The sequence below is a fragment of the Sander vitreus genome, chromosome 13, assembly GCF_031162955.1.
Source record: "Sander vitreus isolate 19-12246 chromosome 13, sanVit1, whole genome shotgun sequence".
Lineage (NCBI taxonomy): Eukaryota > Metazoa > Chordata > Actinopteri > Perciformes > Percidae > Sander > Sander vitreus.
The window spans coordinates 4,407,152-4,430,846 of record NC_135867.1 but is presented as its reverse complement, the minus strand read 5'-3'; the positions used below and the strand labels follow the sequence as shown (position 1 = coordinate 4,430,846).

The window sequence follows — 23,695 nt, the reverse complement described above, 5'->3', positions numbered from 1 at the left end:
TAACTAGTAACTAAAGTCGAACAAATGTAGTGGGGTGAAAAGTAGGCTATATGTATAATTTACATATGTTGGCCCCTGAATAGTGGAGTAAAATGAAGATAACATAAAATTCTTTATATACAGTCTATGGTTCATTGACCATGCCTTTACTTTGAAGGCTGCGGCCGGACATCCTTGTTTACTTTAGCTACTGGCTTGTAGTTGGCTGTCTGAAACTGCTGCACAACCTGTTTGTTGATCGCTCTACGTGAGCTTATTAACACCCCGAGTTTATTATAAGCCGGGTTGATTCCTCAGGGGACTTTAAGTTGCCGTCGCCAAGAAGAGATAGCTAGCTTTCTGACAGTAGGCACAACAACATAACGACTATGTAGTAAGCTTGTATTGGCGACGGAATTAAAGTGAGAAGAGGCTTTTCAAATGTAGCTTGTTAGCTAACGTTAGCTGCGTCGCGTACAGTGTATGTACACACTGCCTTTTTGTTCTGCTCTTGAACAGCCTCTGCATGACAAATTATCACAAGTGGTAAGTACAGATACGGCGCAAAACAACGGTTGTTTTGTTGAAAAACGTGTCAAGAATATTGCCTGGTTGTCAATCCTCTACCCCCGGGGCTAACCCCCGGTCGCCGACCGAATTAATGGCCGGAAATCCGAGGAAGGGCGCCGGTCTCATCGGCTTGATGAAGGACGCCTTTCAGCCCCACCAGCAGCCTCTCCAGCCTCACCAACCTGCAGTGGTCGATAAGAAAATGGTGGAAAAATGCTGGAAACTCATGGATAAGGTATTGACAGTGGATTTTTTTAGGGTAAAAACACTAACCATAAAACTGAAAATGATTCACTCTTCCCTCTTTTTCATGATCATGATCATTATCATCAGAATCAGTTTTTATGGCCAAGTAAGTGTGAACACAAGCAATTTGACTTGGCTTTTTACTGGGCTTTTGAGGCTCTCAACGTAACGTTACACTCACAGAAATAGACAGATACGGTTAAAAACAAGGACAACAACGCTGAAACATTTGAATAGTATGTACAAATATAATTTTGTATTTAAAAAGAAGTGTACATATGCATGAACATAGTACACACATGTAAACAAACAGCTCTATGAGGATTATAAAAAGTAATACAATAGGGCAGTGCAAATGGTGCTGAAATAAATTATGTAATGTAACAGGTTGCTCATATACATACAGTTGAGGCCAAAATTATTAGCCCCCCAGAAATTATGGAACATTTTCCTAAAACTCTTCCCAATGTTTGCAGCTTTGATACAACTTGATATAATCAAACATTCACTAGTGCTATTTAGTAGCTTTTGGTACATTTTGGAATATAAAATACATGTTAAGGCTTGCTTTATGTCAAATATAGTGAAAAATGCGGTGGTCAAAAATATTAGCCCCCATGTGAATTTTTGCTTTCAAAACACACCTAATTTACCAATCAGCTTTCAAACCACACCTGTGCAGTCAATTGGCTTCCTAACAACACCTGAGCATACAATCAGCATAAAAAGGACTCCAAGGAACACATTATTGAGAGGGACTACTTTTACTCACCATGCCAAAGACAAAGGAAATCAGTCTTGAGCTCAGAAAGAAGATAGTGGAGGCTTATGATAAGGGGGAAGGCTATACTGCCATTTCCAAGCATTTCAGTGTCTAGAACCGCAGTACGTTGCATCGTTGCCAAGTACAAGGAAACAAATTCTGTAAGAAACAAACCTGGGCGTGGTCGTAAGCGCAAGATTTCAAGAACTCTGGAGAGGAAAATAGTCAGATGTCAGCAAGATGCCCCAGACATCTGCCAAGATGATTGTTGCTGACCTGGCCTCTTCTGGAGTTGATGTTTCAAGGAACACAGTTGTGAGGGCTCTTCATCTCTACTCAAAGAGCAGCACATCACAGCCAGACTGAGGTTTGCCAGTGAACATTTGAAAGGTAAAGATGAGTTTTGGAAGTCTGTGCTTTGGTCTGATGAGACTAAACTGGAATTGTTTGGGCACCTGGATGTTGCTTATGTTTGGCAAAGAAAGGGAGAGGCCTTCAACCCTAAGAACACAGTTCCCACAGTTAAGCATGGTGGTGGGAGCATCATGCTGTGGGGCTGTTTTGCAGCCTCAGGCACAGGGAGCCTTGTTCGGGTGCATGGCATCATGAAAAAAGAAAATGATGTTGAAATTTTGAGGGATGATATGCAGAAATCTGCTCGTAGTCTAACTTTAGGTCATCGCTGGGTCTTCCAACAAGACAATGACCCAAAGCATACATCGAAATTGGTCCAACAGTTCCTGAAGGATACCAAAACCAAGGTCCTGGAGTGGCCCGCACAGAGCCCAGACCTCAATCCTATTGAAAATCCGTGGCGGGTGCTCAAAGTGAATGTCCATGCTCGGAAACCACGCAATTTGGACCAGCTAGAGCAATTTGCAATGGAAGAATGGGCCAAAATCCCTCAGGAGACCTGTGCCAACCTAGTAAAGAACTACTCTAAGAGGTTGTTGTCAGTTGTGGCTCAGAAAGGGTACACTATTGACTATTAATGGCCAGGGGGCTAATCATTTTGGACGTCTCATTTTTGCCCTTTCTTGTTTCAACTCACTATATCAATAACATGTCCTAATCAAACTTAGTGGGCATTTTGTCTTTTGTTATTTTGGAAACAAATTCACTATAAACACTTGTTGATAACGGTCGTTTCCATGGAGAAATCAAGAGTTTTGTCTAATTTCATAACGGGGGCTAATAATTTTGGCCTCAACTGTATCTGAGATAGGTGGACAGCATTGGTGATTTTAGACCCTTTTTAGGGGGGCTCAAGCCCCCCTAAATTTGATCTTAGGGGGTGTTAAAACTTTAGCAAGGCACTGTATCCATGACACATTCTCATTAGGGGCTATGTCCCCCTAAAGGTCTGATCCTAGAATCGCCCCTGGTGGACAGTATAGTGTATATTTGACATATATACACGTTTCAGTTATGTTTAACACTATCAGATATTGGGCACACAGCTGTTTTCTTCTTAATGTTACACCTGCCCTTTTAATATTAACTAGTTACACACAAACCAGACTAGTTATAACATTATATTTAGTCTCAGAGATCCATATAAAAAAGGTCTTGCGGCATTTATTTTAGCGTTGTAGTTGTGGAGCTGTCTAAATTGTCTGTATGAGGAAATGGAACCCCCAAAATTGGAATACAACAGTGTCCCTGATGCATTATCTAACTTTATAGGGAATTAGGTCACAGTGATGTCTTTGCCATGGACTTTCTGGAAACACCTCAAGGACCCATGGGTGTCTGAGGGCACTTTAGGGTTGGTGTTAGATTAAATTAGAGGTGTGTGTGTGTGTGTGTGTGTGTGTGTGTGTGTGTGGGGGAGGTATGGAAAAAGGCTTAGTTTTATACATTCATTGCCAACTGTCACTCCTGTTTATCTTTTCTACAATCTTGACTGAGCTAGACAGAAGAGAAGAAAGTAGATGAAGGGTGAGGAGACAAGAGTTCACAAGAGATTAATTCACGAGGGCTGGAGTAAGAAGAGAGGCAGATAAGAGTACCATGCACCATTTGCCTGCCTGTTGTGCAGTGTACTGTGCAAAGAGGTGGCTGCGCTGCCTCATTTACACCTACAGTATGATGTGTCTTCATGTCACATGGCACTGACTGATGCCTTTTGCTGTTTGAGGTTTTTAAAACCTCCAGTCATATGCTTCCACTTAGGACTGGGTAATAATACATTATTACTGTTGTGTGTATTGCCTTGCAGTGGAGTTGTATAAGGGGTTGGTGAAAAATCGAGACAGCATAGTATCGCAATATTTTCCGTGACAATACTGTATCGCTACACGGACGCCAAGTATTGATGATCTTTTTATTATATACATTTTTGTTACTAGAATAATAACATCTATTTGCTTTTTGGGTTTGAGGGTTTCTTTAAAAATGTTTTTAGATAATACAGAAGTTTACAAAGTTTTCCTGTGGGGACATAGTTTGAAAATAAAAGGTAATAAGTTGCAATATATCGCAGAATAATGCAATATGTTTAAAATGGCAATAATGTATCGTGACATAAGTTTTGTATTGCGGGGCCTCTGGTGATCAAAGTAAGAAAATAAGTTATTGGGAGTTTTTGTTTGAGTTTTTTCTGCTGTAATGCATGAGATTTAAACCGTTTGGTCTGTCAACCATTTTATTTATAATACCTACTGTACATTGCTGTCAACAACACTTATGCTTCCTCTTTTTACTGCCAAAGAATAAAGTAAAATGCCTCCAAAAATCTTTGTAGAACAAACAGCCAAATAAGAGCGTCAAGTCAGTTTTACACTCTTCATTCAAGTGAACTAAACATGGTATATATGAAAGCTCCTGGTTAAGTTGTTGATGATGTTTTCAGAACTTTGACATATCTAAATCAGGCTGTTTGCTTGGTCCACAACGTCTGAACATTTTAAAAAGCCCATAGCGGATATATTACAAGTGCGTCCCAACATCTTGGGCGATTTGGTTTGCCTGTTACACGCCAAGGAATAGACAGTCTGTATCGTTTAGATTTCTTTGCTGCCTCTCTCCGGTTAAAAACAACACATTTGTTCTTTGCAAACGGAAATGATGTACGTATTTATTTGCATATAGAGCGGGGAAATGAGATCATCACATGTGGTCACTCAAGACACAGTCTAAATCCAGGTGTAAACTGACATACAGGTGTCCACCATCTCGTAATAGCCAGTATGGACATCAGGAATGATTCCAGCTAGCAAAAAGCTTTTTCAATGTACACATGGGCACCAAACAGTTTTTTTTGTGAAGACAGACTTGAAAAATCGTGAGGCTATCCTTTAAAATCCAGTCTTTGGGCCTTTGTTTGTTTCTATCCAGGTGGTGCGTTTGTGTCAGAACCCCAAGGTGGCTTTGAAGAACAGTCCCCCCTACATCCTGGACCTGCTGCCAGATACCTACCAGCACTTACGCACCGTTTTGTCCCGATACGAGGGCAAAATGGAGATCCTTGGGGAGAACGAGTATTTTCGCGTGGTCATGGAGAACTTGACCAACAAGACTAAGCAGACCATGAGCCTTTTTAAGGAGGCCAAGGAGAGGATGTATGAGGAGAACTCCCAGCCCAGGTTGGTTTATATCCTGATGAAACGTCATTCATGCTTGTGGGGGGAATTTAGGCAGGGAGAGAGAGTTGTGAAGCAGGAAAAGTGTTTGGGTAACTGACAGATGTTGCAAAGATCAGGCTTATCATTGTTTGAGTTAGCCAAGTATCTATGTAATGAGCCCTGAAGTTCATGATGCTATAAAACTGCCTAGTTGGCAGCACTGCTGGTGACTGAAGCTACCTCTTTGTTAAAAGCAGTATAATCTCAATTCATTATGGATTACATGGCTTTACAGTACAGAATTGTTCTTATTAGTGGTTGATTTAGAGTAGGTGCTAAATGCTAATGCTTGTGTACATATCCAGCTGTTTTTAAAAAGGAAAAAAGCTTTTTCCTAGCTAAAATAAAAACTAAGTAAACCAATAAACCAAAGTGAGTCCTCTCTCTGTTACTGTATTTCCACAAGACTGGGAGAACTCTCTCGACACTCCATTTCTACACTTTTCATCACTGTGAAATCCAACCGTTGACATTTAACAGAAGTAGACTGAAGTAAAACCACTCAAATGTTTGATAAAAGCATGATTACCCTTTCACAATCACTTCCTCTGTTCCTCAGAAAGTCATTACTAAGCAAAAGTTCATCCTTCCTCTGACACACTCTGATTTGAATCAAGCATTTCCTCAGATTTTCTGCATCAACAACTATTGTGAAGGTTAGCAAATGTATCAGTCACTGGGGCTTTACTACTACAGTCCCTTTTAACTTGACTTGTTGACAACCCTTGTGTTGTCTTCCCGTCAACCTTGAAAAAAAAAAGAAAAACAACACTTTTTTTCACAGTTTGTTTTTGCTTTTTCCAACGTTTTAAATTGTAAAATTTTTCTTCTACACATTTTCAGCGCTTATTTCTACGTCCCATATTTTCTGTCAATATGACCCGAAGTCAACACAAGGGTTAACTTATTTGCTCTCAGTCCTCCCTCAACTGCTACACTTCTTGACTTCCATATTAGAATAAGTGGATGAAGTGAAATACTTTACAGCGTCTAAAAATAATTTTAGCATGCATACCCTAATAACGCTGAACATTTCAAAGTTTAAACGACATCTTTCTTTGTGCGCTGAAGTACGCGGAAGTTCTGTGCAACTGAGAAGCGTTGAGAGAAACTGGGAAGTAGGAAGAAGAATAAAGCTATATAATGTAAATTCAAGTGTGATTTGCCTGGTTTAGTAATGGAAAAGCACATTCAAACATGTTTGTTAAATGCCTAGAATCTGAGCGGTGATATGAATTTGGACAAATATTAGAACTTAGTCTAATAATAATATACCTAACTTGTATTTCTTTCTTCCTCTCTTCTGTCACCCAGGCGGAACCTTACCAAGCTGTCTCTGATCTTCAGTCACATGCTAGCAGAGCTAAAAGCCATCTTCCCCAATGGCTTATTTCAGGGAGACAACTTCAGGATCACCAAAGCAGATGCTGCTGAATTTTGGAGGAGGTCATTTGGGGACAAGTGAGTTTTTACTATAGGTTACTTTAGGTTTTTAAACATTAATATCTAGTTTTAAGTATCTTTTGGTTTGTGCTTGTAAACTTTGTTCTGCAGCTATGCTGTTTGCTTGCACACCAAACGTAATCTGTAGTTTCATGATTTGAACTTGTTTGGTGTCACGATTCTCCTAATCCTCGAGTCGATAAAATCTCCGATTCTAAGGTCACGGTTCGATTAACGATTTTTACATTTATTTATTTTAAAGCACATGTTGCTATGCCATTATTCGAATAATATTCAAAGATTTAATGCTCAAATGCAGCCTGTTATTAATATGTACTACACTACTCAGGCTTATGCATTGTCAATGCCACTATAAGCATGTGGTTGTAGTTACATATTCTGGCCTTGAAGGGGGCCCTACGTCACGGCGCGTTGCATTTCAGACACACCGCTCTCTGTTTACGTTCACTTTCCACCACGAGCACACAGCGACACAAATCAACAGAGAACTCTGTAACGAAACATGATCTAACAAGTGTAGTGAATCTGCTCTGCTGTAAATGCCCGCTTAGCACAATGACATCATGTTAGAAAGCAGAGCCGAAACGATTTGTCAAAAAATAACGTAACAAAAGTGTTAGCCACGGCCGTTAGCATCGTGGCTAACACTCTTGTTAGCAACTGACGATTCCATTTTTTTATTCGAAGTTCGAGATTGTGACACCCTTATTTTACATTCAATTCAATGTTTGAGAGTTAAATATGACCTTATTGTATAGCCTTTCATTCACACTGGTTATGTTCAGTAAGGTCTAAGCTTTAGGTTTTAAGATTACAATATTTAAAAACTATGATGAATGGTTAGGTTCCTACAAACCCTGTAACTTTCTGCCCCCCCCCATGTACTGTAGGACCATAGTGCCATGGAGGACATTTCGTCAGGCTCTCCACGAGTTCCACCCCATCAGCTCGGGCTTGGAGGCCATGGCTCTCAAATCCACCATCGACCTCACCTGCAACGACTACATCTCTGTCTTTGAGTTTGACATCTTCACCAGGCTCTTCCAGGTAAGGGGCTTTACAGATCCATGTCGTAATTCAGTGAAGCGTTACAAAGTCTGAATTCTGAATCACGTTTTAGTTAAAAGGAAATAACAGTCATCAATAACACATTATCATTTATGAGTGTAGAGAATTCAAAAATATGCCGCGTGGAGTTAAAAAAATGTATTACCTGCCTTTGCTGGTAGTTACTGTAAACGTTTCATCAAATCAAATTCCTGTCTGGATTAGCGATGTTAATAATGAACAGTTAACCGACAATAAGAATTTTGATTTATACTATCAGTTAAACAGTTAATATAATTTCCTTTAAAGAGTAATAAAAGTTTGTTGCATTGTCGGTGCGTTTGTGGGTCGGGTTTGGGTGACTCGGTTGGCTGCTTGTCTATTAACAGTTAATGAGGGTTGGCTATCAGATAAAACGTTCTAAGTTAGCATCCCTAGTCTGGATAATCTCAAATTTGAGTAAGAAAGCAGAACAAAGTTAGCCTGGAAATCCAGACCCAAATCCGAAAGATTAAGGGTCTGGCAATGAGTAATGAAAATGGCCCAACTCGAGCTGTAGCGGCCAAAAGCCTTTTCAAACAACTGGTGTTCATCCGTAGGCATCTTGCGATGTTTACTAATGACTTCGACGTTGCAGCGCTGTCGTCATCGGTTTAGTTTGCCTCTGGCCCGCCTATATCAGATTCACCGATGTGATTGGTGCAGCTCGGCTACAAGGGCATAGTTAATGAGCATCATTACTGAATGCCAGAGTGACTCGCAAATTCAAATTGTGCTCTCGCGAGAACTCTGGATTTCCAGGGTAGAACAAAGTTGACTTCAACAACAACAGTTGAGATCTAATTAGGATTCTTTTTTGTGTGTGTGTGTTGTGTAGCCATGGTCATCTCTTTTAAGGAACTGGAACAGTCTGGCAGTCACACACCCTGGTTACATGGCCTTCCTCACCTATGACGAGGTCAAGGCTCGACTGCACAGGTTCATCCACAAACCTGGCAGGTGAGACACAGACGAGCCCATAGAATGACATGAATCATGCTTCCTCATGATTTTAAAGTTTTGGATGAGTTTAAGAGGGATGGGATTCCCAACCGCATTAAACATACTGTTACAATTAAAAGCTGCCAGCTATTGGTTGAGATTATTGTCTTCTCTCTCAGCTACATCTTCAGGCTGAGCTGCACTCGGCTGGGCCAGTGGGCAATCGGCTACGTGACAGCCGATGGGAACATCCTGCAGACCATCCCCCATAACAAACCACTCTTCCAAGCCCTCATTGATGGATACAGAGAGGGATTGTGAGTCCCACTACAACACAGTGTCAATGCACCAATGTATACATTTTAGGGTACAAAACATTTATTTGCATTGGCAGATGCAACCCAAATAACGAAACGGGGTATCAAGGCGAGAAGTTCTTAAACATGGATATAAAACAGTAGACTATACCAAAGATCAGAACAGGGGATTCTGAAGGGTCTTCAGATAAAGCCATGGTGTATCCTGTAGAGTCACATTTATCACTGATAGAATAAAAAAAAAAAAAATATTTTCAATGAAAAAGTCAGCACATAGGAGTTTTAACTTTTCTTGCAGTCACATATTACAACATGCATATTGTTGCTTCACTGAAAATATATCTTTAAAGTATCAAAAATCCCTCCACTGTCCTGCCCTGAAAGGCAGCAGTAAAAGCTTGGAGCTTGCTCCTTGGTGGAGGGCAGCAGCTGTAGTCCACTTGGATTGATTGAAATGACGATACAAATAAAAAAAATGTCCATAGAAACTTCTCGAGCACCTCCTGCAGCACAGTCCCCTTCTTTACTTTTGATCCATATCTTCAGCATGTTGCAACCACTCATCACTTTACAGATAAGTTGCTAAATATGCAGTAGTGCGACACAGAAATAAGATACTTTAATGTTTAAAGCCAACATCTAGTGGACGTGAGAGGAACTGCAGTTTAAATACGAGTCACCATTCAGCTGAGGCGGGGATTTTAAAGCGGCTCTAATCAATATTTCAAAATAGAAATGTGTAATGTGAACGAACGAATGTGACGAACCCACAGAGAATTATTATATCGCCACAGTTTCTCTCAGCTGTACGGAGCGTTTCAGCGTATTTTCAGTCATTGTTTTGGCTTCACGGCTATGTTAAGAAACTTCATACTGTGATACTAACGTGTGTGTGTGTGCGCGCGTGCGTGTTTTTGTGTTTCTTTTTACATATGCGGTGGTTCTCTAGCTATCTGTTCCCAGATGGTCGTACACAGAACCCAGACCTAACAGGGCTGTGTGAACCCTCTCCACAGGACCACATCAAAGTTACTCAGGTTTGGCCTTGATTTTGTTTCTCATCTGCAAACCAGTCAGCCTTATGCTTGTGCCTCAGAAATGCTGCTTTTACACAACTACAGTAGTCACACTGCAAACGATGCATAAGGCCAATCCGTGCCCCCATGTTATGCTACAATATACACTGTAGACCAATGACAATGAATAAATAAAACCCTCTAGGTTGAGAATGACTTGACTCATACGTTAACAACTATGATCTTCACTATAAACAACCTGTGTCTCCTCTTCCTCCCTGCAGGAGCAGTACGAGCTGTACTGTGAGATGGGCTCCACTTTCCAGCTCTGTAAGATATGTGCAGAGAACGACAAGGATGTGAAGATCGAGCCCTGCAGACACCTGATGTGCACCTCCTGTCTGACTGCCTGGCAGGTGAGGCTGCATGCACACTATGAAGTTGTATTGCTTTGTTTTCTGGCAGCTCTGTAAATCCTGACAGTCAGAAGGAAAGTCCATCTTTCTTTCTTACTGCTGTAAACATGTATTTAAATCATTTAAACTTCATATAATATATACTTCAACATAATTTAAAATCATCGATTACCATAAGATCTCCAACTGTTGCCTTTATTTACTCATGTTTTAGCAGGAATCTTCCCTTTTTTTCTGATCTGCTTTTGATGCTGTTTATTGTTTTTTTTGTTTTTTTAAAGATTATTTTTTGGGGGCTTTTCCGCCTTTAATGGACAGGACAGCTAGGTGAGAAAGGGGGGAGAGAGAGGGGGAAGACATGCAGGAAATCGTCACAGGTCTGATTCGAATCCATGGACTTCTGCGTTGAGGCATAAACCTCTATGTATATGTGCGCGTGCTCTACCCACTGAGCCAACCCGGCCACAAAGCGGTGTATTAAAGCAAACTTCCTCCATGTTAATTTGAATAACCTGCATTTCCACAGCAGTAACTCAATCAGTACAAGCTCTCTTATCTAACAGAAACTTCTGCAATTGTTTCCAGTTACTTCCTCATTGCAAATGTTTTCGATCACTGTTAAGCTACCGTCAATGAAACTTTCACAACAAGAGCCTTCCAGCTGCTTAAAGGGCATCATACCACCCTACCCTTTTAGGCTTTTCATTTGAAGCATATACAACAAGTGTGGAGTTTAACTGACAATCGCTTAGCATTGATGGCAAAAAAAGGGGTAAGTGATTTGAAATAATTAGTGCGTCAATGCATTATGTATGACATGAGTGTTGCTGTACTGATGGAATAATTTACCATGTGTTGGCTCACATGATGAATTCAGCATCATTTTCTCATCTTAAATTTTAAGCTTATAGTTACAATTGAAATGTGCGAGTTACTGTGATCTATTTATTAAGATCTGTTCAAATGAGGAAATTCACTGACAACAACAAAGGAATGTACTAAATGGAAACTTAAATGTATGCTTAACACAGTTTATTAAGAGAACAACTGTAATGTCCACTTCAATGTCCACAAGGTTTGTCCAACTCAAAGAAGTCCTCCTGAAAGAACCCCTCGCTAGTCCAACCAAAATGTAAAAACAAACAAATGGAATATATGTTTAAAAAGAAATCAGCAACAGCGCATTGCCAAAAATGGGTTAAAAGAACAAACAACCCAAAGAATCAAACTCACTGGATGCAGAATTGGTAATCTGGCCTTGGCTTGATTTCCAGTCCTCTGCTCAATAGTTATTGTCCTCAAATCAGACTGAATTCCTTGTCCTCCACTTCACATGGACGAGGTACAAATTTCAAAAGGAGCTAAATAGTTTTTTCCCTTCTCGACTGAAGGCTACGTAACTCCTCCGTCTACCTCCAAAAGCATTTTCCTTTTCCCCCCCACCCCAAACAATTATCTTCCCTTTGTCCTCAGGGCCACGCCCCTTACACCTGTGATCCTGGAGGAAACCGGTCACCTGACCAGTGTTAGCTGTACCAGACTATGCATGGCCAACACAAGTAAAAGCATTGGTGACAGACAGTGCGCCAGAGGTTAAACTCAAGTGTCATAACAGAAATGGTATTCTCACTTACTAATCCAGAAATTAAAACAATCGTTCTTTTCTTAAGATCAACGCTTTTCAATGTTAAGCTGCTGTTGGTGAGATTCAGCCCCTTCCGCAGTTGTTCCGTGGTCAATAGGCCCTTCACTTCTTCACCATTTTTTTGACTTTTGGATCATGGATTTGCCTTTTAAAACAATGTCAATTTAGGTATAACATGAAAACACTACAATACTACTTTTTGTTTTTTTATCAACACTTTTACTTAATTGCTTCAGCCTATATAGCTGATGCTTATTGGTAGTTCAAAAGTTCCCCGTTCCTCCCTTTGGGCTCTCACTCTGTTAGAGAGACACTTAACAGCTGTAACTAGTGTTGGAGCAAAAGTAAAGTGTCTCATATCTGACAAAGGCCTCGCTCTGCTCCCTCAAATTTAAACGTTGCTTTCTGTGTGTATGTATCAGGAGTCAGAGGGTCAAGGCTGCCCCTTTTGCCGCTGTGAAATTAAAGGCACGGAGCCCATCGTGGTGGACCCCTTCCACCCAAAGGCCAGCGGGGCTTCCTTTGCCGGTTTCCAGGGGTCCAGCAGAGCAGAAGCTGCCGCCAATGACGAGGAAGACGACGATCGCCTGGAGGACCACCTTCTCATGAGCAGGCTGGCCTGCACTAAGGTAAGAGGATCAGATACAAACAGGTTTATATGTCAGGACACACGAACATCAACTCGACAGACGCTCAGATTTATTCTCCGGAATCCATGCGGGATCATCGTAGTCCCTGCTGACTGAAATTGGCTGCTGTTGTCCATCCATCCATCCATCCATCTTCGTCCGCTTATCCGGGGTCGGGTCGCGGGGGCAGCAGCTCCAGCAGGGGACCCCAAACTTCCCTTTCCCGAGCCACATTAACCAGCTCCGACTGGGGGATCCCGAGGCGTTCCCAGGCGTTTGTGCCATGCAACATCTCTAAATGTGTGTGTGTGTGTGTGTGTGTGTGTGTGTGTGCGCAGGTAGAGCGTCCACCATCTCCAATGTCTCAGCTGCCTCCGGTGCCCCCACGACTGGACCTCCTGCAGCAGAGACCCTCCAGCTCCCACAGCGCTCAGGGAGCCACAGCCAAGGTAAGTGTGTGTGTGTGAGAGGAACAGCGTTTTAACAGAGAGTTGAGGCCGATTTATGCTTCTGCGTTAAATCGACGCCGTAGGTACCTGGAGATACCGACCTTACACCGACCCCCTACTCATTTCCGAGTTCTCCTTCTCCATAAACAACATGAGATCAAGGAGAGGGTTAACTTTTCCTGCTACAGATTTCCCACCGTGGTCAGAAAGCACAGGAGAGACACTTTGTTTCTCTCACTATGACTCTAGAGTCGCTACCCGCTCCGAAGCTAATCCCCGTCACTCTCCCACTCGCTCTACCACACACTCCCCACGCACGGCCGGCCCTGCTATTCTCTTAAAGAGGTCGTCGCACACACCAACGCACAAGTGTAAACTTCAGGCCACTTACGTAGCCTACGGCTAAAGCTCTGCGTGGAGCCTCCGCAGAACCATAAATCAGCCTTTAGATGGTCAAGCCTACTTACCAAACCTCTAATCTACTGCCAGCTGTACTAACACAGTCAACACGAGGTCCCTATCAGTAAAGAAGTTAAAGGATGTTTGTCTACGTGTTAATAACACAACCCGCTCCTATCTCCACGGCAGATTGCAGCCACTCACAGAGACAAGCCACTACCTCCGCCTCCAGCCCTGAGAGAGCTGCCCCCTCCTCCCCCTCCAGAGCGCCCCTCCCTGGTCGGCCAGGACTCCAGATTCCAGAGGAGACCCCTGCCCTCCACCCCAGACCAGCCCGCCTGGGCTTCCAACTACATGGTCCCACGTCCGGTAACCAAGGCCCTGTCGGCCTTGTCCTCCAGCCCTCAGAGCAACGGAACAAGTGGAGAGGGAAGCAAACCCCAAGCAGCTACTAATGCTATCTACTGCATGACTGCAAGGTACGGAGCTCTGTTGTTGTGAGGTGCAATAGATAGGTAGTTCTGGTCTCATCAGAAAGGAAGAACAAATGACTGTAAAAGGATGAATTCAAGTTATGCTGCCATAGGGCAAAAGTATATTTACAATTTTTCATATTAAGTCATCGTGTGACCACATTGTTCTGGACAGACCAGCAACAGCTTTTAAATATGATGGTCTCCATTTTAAGTCATACCCAGCCGCATGGCGTAGGAAAAATATGTGAGGAAGTGAGTCAGATCTTCTAAAATATAGGGCATGATGTGCAGCATATTACACAGACATTTACCCTGTTTGCAACTATGCACATACACAAAAATGGAACGTCTTCTTAACATAAAAAATGTATACAGTTTTGCAAAAGTTATTACCTGCTCAGGTGCAGAGTACAGCAACTATATAATCAATATGGAATGCAGTATAACCACATCAAAAGTACCAGTGCATGTTTCAGTGTGGAAACATGCATATACTGTAATAATAAAAACTCTAAACTCAAGGTTCACTAACTTAGCTATAATAAGGCTGGGGGAAACAGCTGGAAGCTTTGGGAGTGATTGAGTTTTTAATCACAGTATACGCATGAACCTCCACGCCTAAGTTTTGTGCATGTTTTTGTGACCTCAGATCTTTAAAAAAATGAGAGAACCTGCTTGTAAGCCACAAATGGCAAAAGTCGAGATAATCCCATCACGCCTTGTGTTGTCTACATATGATCAGATCTCTGCAAGCGTCAGCGGCGTCGAGCGGGGAGAAGCCGTCACCTGACTGTGAGGAGAATGAGTACATGAGTCCCACCTCTCTCCCAGCCTCCGGTGCCCCCTGGGTCGTAACAGGGTCCTTGGTGCCCCCGCCTCCAGCCCAGGCAAACCACCACAATGACATCAGGTAAACAGGAGTGATGAAAAGGCTCCCCGGGGCCATTTTTTTTTTTTTTTTTTAAATGTAACTTTTAGGCCTTCTCCACTGCAGGAACAGTGGAACATTTTGGTTTAACCTAGCAAGACTTTGCACAGCTCCGAACTTTCTTTTCACACATGCAGTATTTCTCTCCAAGACCTGTACACAGACTTGAATGTGTTAAATCTCCTTTCGTTGCTTGCCAAACAGCACATAAGAAATGATGTAGTCGGTCTCACTGTAGCCGCTTAATGCTGTGTATCCAAAATGTCCTTGTACGTAAAATACAGTGGAAATGAAAGTACCGAAAACTCACCAGGTCCTGAAAGGTTCCGAAAAAGGGCTACAAGAGGTAACCTGGGAGTTCCCAACAGGCGCACACATTTGTTCTGGCAGGCACCAACACAACATTGTGTTCCTTCAAAGATATTAGCTAGAGGAAACATATGTGAATTGTAGAGGGGAAGAAACAAAGTAAATACTCCATTGAGATGTCAACGAAATGTAAAATGTGGAGCTAGACTCTTGGAATCAGTCAGGAGTCTTTTCAGAAAGACGTTGATTGGAATTGTCCTTAATTGGGTTAACTTAAAGAATGAAGATCTTACAATCTAAGGAATCTGATACTGATGACTCACTAGAGATAATTAGACTATATTACACATTTTAAGGGAATTCATAACTGGATTTTGTACATGCAGTAATACTGGCCTAATTGGTGCCATGATGCATCTGGAGCAGTGATTTTGGTTTTGTCCACCAGAGGGCTCTGGAGCCTCAGTTTTGTTTGTCCATGGAGGTCCCATTCCTAAACCCACAATACATTGTTATTCCGCGTTCTATTTACCTCGCAACTCGGATTTTCCGAGGTCAAAGTCGTAAACACGCCCCCTGACCTCGGATTTACGAGCTCGGAACTCGGACAACCTCGCAGTAGCCCGAGTTCAAAATCCAGCATGGCTGCCCCCTGTATCAACAGTTGTGAAAAGCTGCAGTAACATAAAGTTATAAGCACTTCTGTCTTATTTGTGTCACTAAATCAGTCGTTCACACAGGCATGTCCAACTTCTATCTGTGGACATGTTGTTACGCTGTTTGCATGCACAAAAAAACGGCGTCATGCGTTGTTATCAACTGGTATTGCTAACAATAGCTAACCGGGCTAGAGCTAATGAAAACAATGAAAATCCGACTTTTAAATAGAACGCATTCAACTCGGGTATGACGTCATTCCCAGCTCCAAGGTAAATAGAACGCGGCATTATTTGTGTTTCACCTCCTTGAGTAAATCATTTAAAGGAGATGACGCAAATGCATTGTTTGACAAGAAGGCAGCGATGTTTCTCGACTTGTTGCTTTGATGAAATGAGTCAGGACTACAGGAAGAATGTATATGAAAGCTTCTGAAATGGAAAAAAAACTAGAGAGCTGTATTTTACAGTGTGAGCCTAAAAATGGTGAGAGAAGCAGCGGCAACACTGGGTGCATGCAAAATTGATGCAGCTTGAAATCCAGTACCATTGGATTCATTAATATCTTAGTACCATTGGTGATATTTTTGAGCTGGAAAGATGCAGATTAAAAAGGCTTGTCATCAGAACGTGTTTTAGATCCACTGAAATATCTCTAATAATGTCCTTTCGCATATATTGGTCATATGCGTTCAGACCTGTGATAAACTGTTTTCAGTTAAAGATGTGTTGTTTTTTTGACTTTTTGCTTTATTCTGGTTATATTGCTCCTAATCTTAATTCCAGGTACGTTTCTTGGGAGAGGACTAGGGCTGTGACGATAACCGCATCGCCACAATACCAGCGGTGACGTGCCACTACCGTGGCGATGACATCATTACCGCCATCACCGCATATTTTTTATTTATTTTTTTTTAACTTTTTGCTAGCGGAACAGATATTGTGTGATATGAAATATAATGAAAGCAATAATCGCTGTGTACTTATCCTCATCGACTGTCTTCTATCCTATGTTCAAGAGTTTATGGAGAGAAAAACAACAGTTGCTGGATGGACAGTCCTTTGAGCTGAGGTGGAGGTGGACACATTAACGTTAACGCTGCAGTGTTTACCATTGCACATTAGCCTAGCAGCTAGCGGAGTTTTCCTCCGTTTATAGCTTAATCCCGACAAAACCGCACGGTTGAATTTCAGCCTGCATGCCCGTTTTGTAGCCTAAACGGAGCGGCTTATATCGGTTACATTAGAGATTAGAGCAACAAGTTAGCGGACTGCCGAGGCGCCCTCTCTGCTCTCTGTCTGCTCAGCTGCTAAGACCGCTGTGTCGCTCGCTCTCCTTGCGCGACCACACGGGCACTGACGTCACTCTCTCAAGGCACCCTGCCGTTCTCGCTCTAACTTGCGCTAGTCTCGTAAGGGGGTTGCGGTTAACCGCCATACCGACAAAGCAACATATCACAGCGGTAAGAAAAACAATATACCGTCACAGCCCTAGAGAGGACTAGATTTTGTGTAAGGACTGGACATAAAGAATGACTATTAATAGCACTCCCAATGATTTCTCCGTTTCCCAGCAGTGAGGCGGATGACATTGACTCTGAGGACCCCCAAGTCTACGAGTCCATGTGTATTATCCAGGCCCAGGCTGGGTGCTCTGAGACGGCACAGGCCTCTGACCTGGGTAACATTCACACTTATTGTTTCTATCCTAAGGGAAAATAAAGGGGAACATTTTACCGTTTTACTCTTTGACCTATTCTTACATACCCTGGTGCTGCTAATATTAATTTACTAAAGGCATGCTAATATTTTTTGAACAATAGTTAGAATGTAAGTCGTGTCCTCCTTGTCACACATAATGATGAATTTGGTCCAATGGCTCCTGGGGAAATCAGAGGAACTCTTTTGAATGATAAATACAGATGTAGTCCGACCATAAAGTGGACATTAGTAGGTTAGGTACTGTTTATTTCACGGCTGTTATATTACAATGCCATACATTGTACAGGTGTTTATTGTGTATTGACTACAGGTGTTTGTTTGTGTTTTTTCAGACCACCTTCAACATTCAGCTGCTGTGGTCCCCCTGGACATGAAGGAGGAGACCAATGAGGAGGATATTTATGAGTATGACTGTCCCAGACCGGTCGTCCATCCCGCCCCCACCAGAAGAACCCTGTCAGAGATCAGCGGCCCCTCGGTGGCCTTTAGCACTCTCAGCATTGACAGTGACGTAAACGCCAGTATGTATTAAGTTATTATGTTTGCTGCTTTAAGGTAGAATGCCTCCAATGCAAGTGTCTGGCTGCATAGGCAAAAACCCAAACGTTTAATCTTATTTTTTTTTAAGAGGTTGTTCCGTCTTTGGATAATGCTAGTAGCCAGCCATCATTGACTACGTTTACATGCACATAATATTCTGTTTTTTTGCCCTTATTCCAAAAAAGACAATAATTGTACTAAGCTGTTTATCTGGCAAATGAAAATGAATATTCCTCTAATATTCCTGTGTACATGCAGCCGTTAAAATAAGCTCTTTTCAAAGTTTCCCGCCGCTGGCGGACTTGTTTGACTGTGTAAACACAGCCTCCGTCTTTCATTCCTTAAACCACCTTCTAGAAAAGGTCAGGGTTGGGATATTTAAGCGTATCCCCAAACCTGTTGATATCCAAGTCTTTTAATAATGTTTAGAAGTAGGTGTGTTTCTCTTTCCGAAAAGAACTGTGGGCTCTTCTTTTGGCCATGCATCTCTACCCCAGCCTAGCAAACAGTTGGCTAGTTGGTTTGTTTACAACGAACAGATCCGACTGCAAGCAGGCAAGATGCTGCGTGTCACAAACTGCGCTTAAAACCCCCAATTGAGACGCATTTATCAGGATTTGCTGTATACGTGGTCCAAAGACAGCTCTTAATACCTGAAAAATATCGGCATATTCAGAAAATGCTACATGACAATGCTCCGAATCAGGCCTAATCCAGAATATCCCAACAAAATATGCTGTTTACATGACCTGTATCAAATTCTGAATAACAGTGGAATATTATTGTGCATGTTAAACGTACTCATTCTTATTACAGTCTGTCACTCATCATAGTGTTTTAAGCGTTTCTGTAAATCATAGATCCACAATCTACTAGGGCGCACTAACTCCGTGTTCACTGCTCTGGAAGCCAAGTTGACCAATACAAATCAAAAAGCTCTGTAATCCTGAATCCAGCACAATGTTTCCCCGCTCTTTGTGATCGTTGTCTACTTACCCGTGTGTTTCCAGGTATGTTTGCTGCAGGTGTCGACCCTGAACGTCCCCCCAAACCTCTCCCACGGCGAGCCAACTCGGACCGGCGGCCTCGGCCCGTGAACCGGGAGTTTTCCGCAGCATTGCCAGACCTCCCTGGTCCCTCCTCCTCCTCCTCCTCCCCCCCCCCTCCACCTCCTCCGCCTGCAGTCCCTGGAAGCCAAGCCCTAAACGGGGAGATTGAATGCCTGATGTCCCAGGGCTACTCCATCCAGGACATCCAGAAAGCCCTGATGATCGCCCAGAACAATCTGGAGACGGCCAAGAACATCCTGCGAGAGTTTGTCTCCATCCCCTCCACAGCACACATCGCCACATAGTCGCTCCAGGCACGTGCGCACCCCCCCTCCCCCGTCTCGTCTCTGTCTCCAACCTGTGCCAATCGTCTTGGATAGCATTTACCAAGCACCTTTCCTGCAGGGGCACAAGGACCTGCCAAAAAGGCTTTACTCTGAGGAGTAATGCTGCGTTCACGTCATATCACAAGATGCAGACGAGCGTTGTAGTTTGAAACGCTCCCATCCAAAGACATTAGTAACAAACGATGAACTCACTGCAACAGGTATTACTGTGGAGTTTTAGTGTGGAAATATATTCTTTTGATTCTCTCGGACTACTGTTATACCAATGCAAAGTGTTTGATATTGAAGCCTCAAAATCTCTTGTTTACTCGTAATCGCCACTTGAAAGATTGAGTTGTTTTTTTTTTTTTTTTTGGTGGGCTCCCCACAACGGAAGTATCCGTCGGTCGGTTTAAAGGAGCAGCTCGCTCGAGGCAGACGAGTCCGATATGATCTGAACGCAGCATACGTGGAGGATGGAAGCCTTTAATGTGAGCTCTCTGTAGCCAAGCTTTGACCCTGTTGTACGATGCTGAGGTCCGCTCGTTTTCGAGTCCTTTCTCTCATTAAGCTAAGTGTTGAAGCTACAGCGATCAGTAGCGGGACCCGGCTGTGGATCGTTGTTTTCCGTGTCCCATTGCCGGCAGTCGTTCAGTTTGGTGCTTTTTATGGGCTTCTTGGCAAATTTGTGGCGTACGAAAATATGTAGCGACGCGAGTCAGTTCGGTCGGGAAACATTAGTGACCAACTCTGTGGTGTGTTTGCTCGTGCTGATGAATGTGAATGTTGAGTCGCAGTGCAGTATCGCAGGGCTTCGTGTCGTACGCGTTGGCGTCACTGTGGCTCGCTCGGGGTTTTATATATATATATATATATATATATATTTTTTTTTTTCTTCAATGGTATTTGACAAGTTGAACATATGAGTCCATATTTCCGCTCAGCTCCCCGGTTCAGTTATGTTTCTATAATGAAATAACAAGTTTTAATGTTTAAGTACTCTCATAACTTGTTGTGCTGTGTGTAGTACTAACAATGGCTGGATTTTCAGAAGTTTATTTTGTCGTTTTTAATTCCACGATTGCCTGCCACCATCCCGGGTGGTCTGACACCGAAGGCTGGTGTATCTACTCTAAAGCTTCTGTGTACTCTTCTAGTTTCTTACTAATAAGCAAAAGGACTTTAACATGTGCTGTTTAGATTTCCTCTCACACGTTAGTGTGATTTGGCTCGGCATCACATTTGTACCCAAATCAGCCGAGGAATCGTCAGATTGAAGGGATTTACATCGAGCTCTAGAGCAAAAAGCAGACGGTGGTCACGTGGACTCAGGTACTCCGTAACACGCCAGGGTTGAATGTAAGGAACCAACAGATGCTAGTGGACACATGATATAATGTTGGCAGTGTTGTGGACGGGCGCCAACGACGAGGGTTGGGTACCGAAACCCGGTTCCACTATGGAACCGGTTCCTACGCAACCGGTAGGAATCGGACCGGATTACAACGCAAATTTCGGGTTCCTCATTTCGGTTCCACTTAATGTGTCGACTGAAATATTTCCCCCTCTGTCACTCCGAAATGGACGTAACAATATCACACTTTCTCTGTAGTCTACCGTTAGCTAGCTACCGTAAATGTAGGCTACTTTTAAAATGCCATATTTTCCCTCTGGGCTCACCAAAACGGACGTAAAAGCGTCTTTGATGTCATTTTTCCAGAATCGGTTTAGGAATGGGAATCATTAATAGTACTGGTTCGGCATCGGAATCGTAAAAATCCAAACGATACCCGACCCTACTAATGCCACATTATTACAGAACATTACAATGATTGGATTTTCTTGATTATTGTTACCGTACCTGCATTAGATTTACAGCACATACAACCAGTATTTTAAAAATCAGCTTTGCGATGCTTCCCCATTCACTTTCTCCCATTTCAAACTGTGGAGATGTCTCATTTAGTTCCAGTAATCCGCCCATCGTGCTGCATCTCACGCAACGCGGACATTTCAGTCACTTCATAGAATTTGTCGCAGGATGAATGTTGAGACCAATGAGCCTTCTAAGGCAAATAAAATGTTAGCGCTGAAATTATTAAGAGATTAGTTGATGGACAGAAAATTGTATCTGCAACTATTTTGATAATCGTTTAAGTCAGTTTCATTAAAGCAAAAATATATCAAAGTTCCAGCATCTCAACTGTGTGGATTTGCCATTTCATTTGTCTTAAAGGTGCAGTAGGTAAGACTTATAAAACTAACTTTCTGTCATATTTGCTGAAACTGATCCTATGTTCCAGTAGAACTACATGAAGCAGGTCATTAAAAAAAGGCTCCACCTACAGCCTGGAGTGAGATTTGCAAAAATCCACCGTTCCCTGTTCAGATGCACCAATCACGGCCAGGGGGGGGTGTCTAACTGCGTGTCAATCACGGCTCATGCACACGCATTCATTCTCCCTTGTGGGGGGAGGGGCTTAGGAGACCGTTTTGGGCTTGACCTGAAAGGGGGGAGGGACTGAGAAGTTGTTGATGTTCACATTTTTTGTCTAAGTCCTGGATCTTCCCAATCCTACCTACAGCACCTTTAAAGTCATCAGTTGGACTTCACTCACATCCAACGAAAATCTCCAAATCAACACCTAAAATTGAAACGGAGTAAACTTGAAATAGTCCCAGAGTTGTGGATTTCACTCAGGTTTTTAGATTTCTCTCCAGTGGACCGATAATGAGCAGCTGTCACTGCCAGAAACAAGACAGGACTGAGCGTCTCATTTCCACGTTCACGTGTTCCGTTTAACTACGATTGCAATTTCCTCCTTTTTTTCCCCCCCTTTTCAAAATAGTCACTTTTGATTTCTGCAGTAACATGTTAATGCGCCAATTAACTGTGTAAATGAAATCTACACAGTTTTCCCTGACCGTTCGTCTCAGATATTCACTTTCAATAACAACATATCAAGAGTTTGGAGTTGGGTCATTTGATATACAGGCAGCGTCACAGGAGATATCTAAAACGGATAATTAGAGCCCCGTCAATCACATTTTGATTTCGCATTGACCTCATAAATCATGACATTTCTCTCTCTTACATGATACAGTATAAAAATAAAAATAAAAAAAAAAGTTGTGGTTTCGCCCAACCCCTAGTTGATACTGGTATATTTATTAGGCTGCAGACTTTGATATATTTTCCTTCTGTAAATAAGTTTGACACACGTCATGTCTGTAGAGTGCATTCAGGGCCGTCTCCACGCTCTTGTAAACTGAAGTATGCTTCATGTGAATAAAGTAGCAAAGGAAGGCGTTTCACATTGATGTAAAAACAATGAGGAAAAGCAGTAAAATGAGCAACAGCTCCGATGTGTACTTTGATTGTGTCCCTGCTGATAAGACTGAGGTTAGGGAATCGGAGGTTTCTGTATCGCTGTAGTTCCACAGAAATCTCGCCGCTTTAATTTGCCCCGAACCAAACGCATCTTAAAGCAGCATGCTGCCCCTCCGCCCGCGTTGATTTACAGAGAATGTGTGGTCAGTCCCTCGGCTTTGTGTTCACTCCATCTCAGTGTTTGAACACCAACGGGCACTAACTCTCGACCATGAAAGTGCTGTGTGAGGATACGTTCGAGGATGACAGTTGTACTTTTGTTGAATCACTGCCAGAGGCTCCACTGTCTCTCACACACACACACACACACACACACGTTTGTGGCAAGTATACTGGACTCCCGGTTTTTGGACCCCACAAATATAGTTTTACACACACACACACACACACACAGCTGGTGTGTTGGGTGAGATCCACTGGTTAATGACGTGTGGTGATTCATGATAACTAGCCTTTTCAACAACTTGCCTACTAAAAACTTGTCTTCATTGCTTTGTTATTGCCTGTGTAAATATTTTATTTATTGCCTTTTTAATATCCTCAGCATTCGTTGTGTTGCCATGTTTTCATGCCTAAGCCATTAAGATTTTTAATTAAACAGTATTTTCTTTAACATCTGATCTGTGTGGTTTGTCCGTATAACTACAACAAACATTTGGACAAATTCTTGGAAAGAGTAACTACACACAAAAGACATTTTGAGGAGTAAACTGTTCTTTCAGTACTTTTCTCAGAATAAAATAATTGTTTG

At 42.5% G+C, this 23,695-nt stretch overlaps 1 protein-coding gene across 2 annotated transcripts; it reads left to right on the top strand.

Moving 5' to 3' along the window:
- The first annotated feature begins 518 nt into the window (after positions 1–518).
- On the top strand, positions 519–21,744 carry LOC144527405 (E3 ubiquitin-protein ligase CBL-like). Of its 2 annotated transcripts, none has more exons than XM_078265387.1 (15): positions 519–784; positions 4,898–5,145; positions 6,499–6,645; positions 7,539–7,695; positions 8,573–8,694; positions 8,856–8,993; positions 9,943–10,030; positions 10,294–10,425; positions 12,493–12,699; positions 13,038–13,148; positions 13,737–14,026; positions 14,766–14,933; positions 17,494–17,597; positions 17,971–18,159; positions 19,189–21,744. In XM_078265387.1, exons 1-15 carry the CDS (start codon positions 641–643, stop codon positions 19,530–19,532), a joined length of 2,589 nt encoding a protein of 862 aa, XP_078121513.1. In that variant the 5' UTR covers positions 519–640; the 3' UTR covers positions 19,533–21,744. The 2 variants fall into 2 exon arrangements, with proteins under 2 accessions (XP_078121513.1, XP_078121512.1); XM_078265386.1 differs by having other exon boundaries at positions 17,491–17,597.
- The last annotated feature ends 1,951 nt before the right edge of the window (positions 21,745–23,695 follow it).

Excerpts from the sequence above, each read along its gene's own strand:
- LOC144527405 (XM_078265386.1), top strand. The coding sequence starts at position 641 with ATGGCCGGAAATCCGAGGAAGGGCGCCGGTCTCATCGGCTTGATGAAG. Across the intron at positions 7,696-8,572 it reads TCTTCACCAGGCTCTTCCAG|CCATGGTCATCTCTTTTAAG; the intron begins GTAAGGGGCTTT and ends TGTGTTGTGTAG. Across the intron at positions 12,700-13,037 it reads GCAGGCTGGCCTGCACTAAG|GTAGAGCGTCCACCATCTCC; the intron begins GTAAGAGGATCA and ends GTGTGTGCGCAG.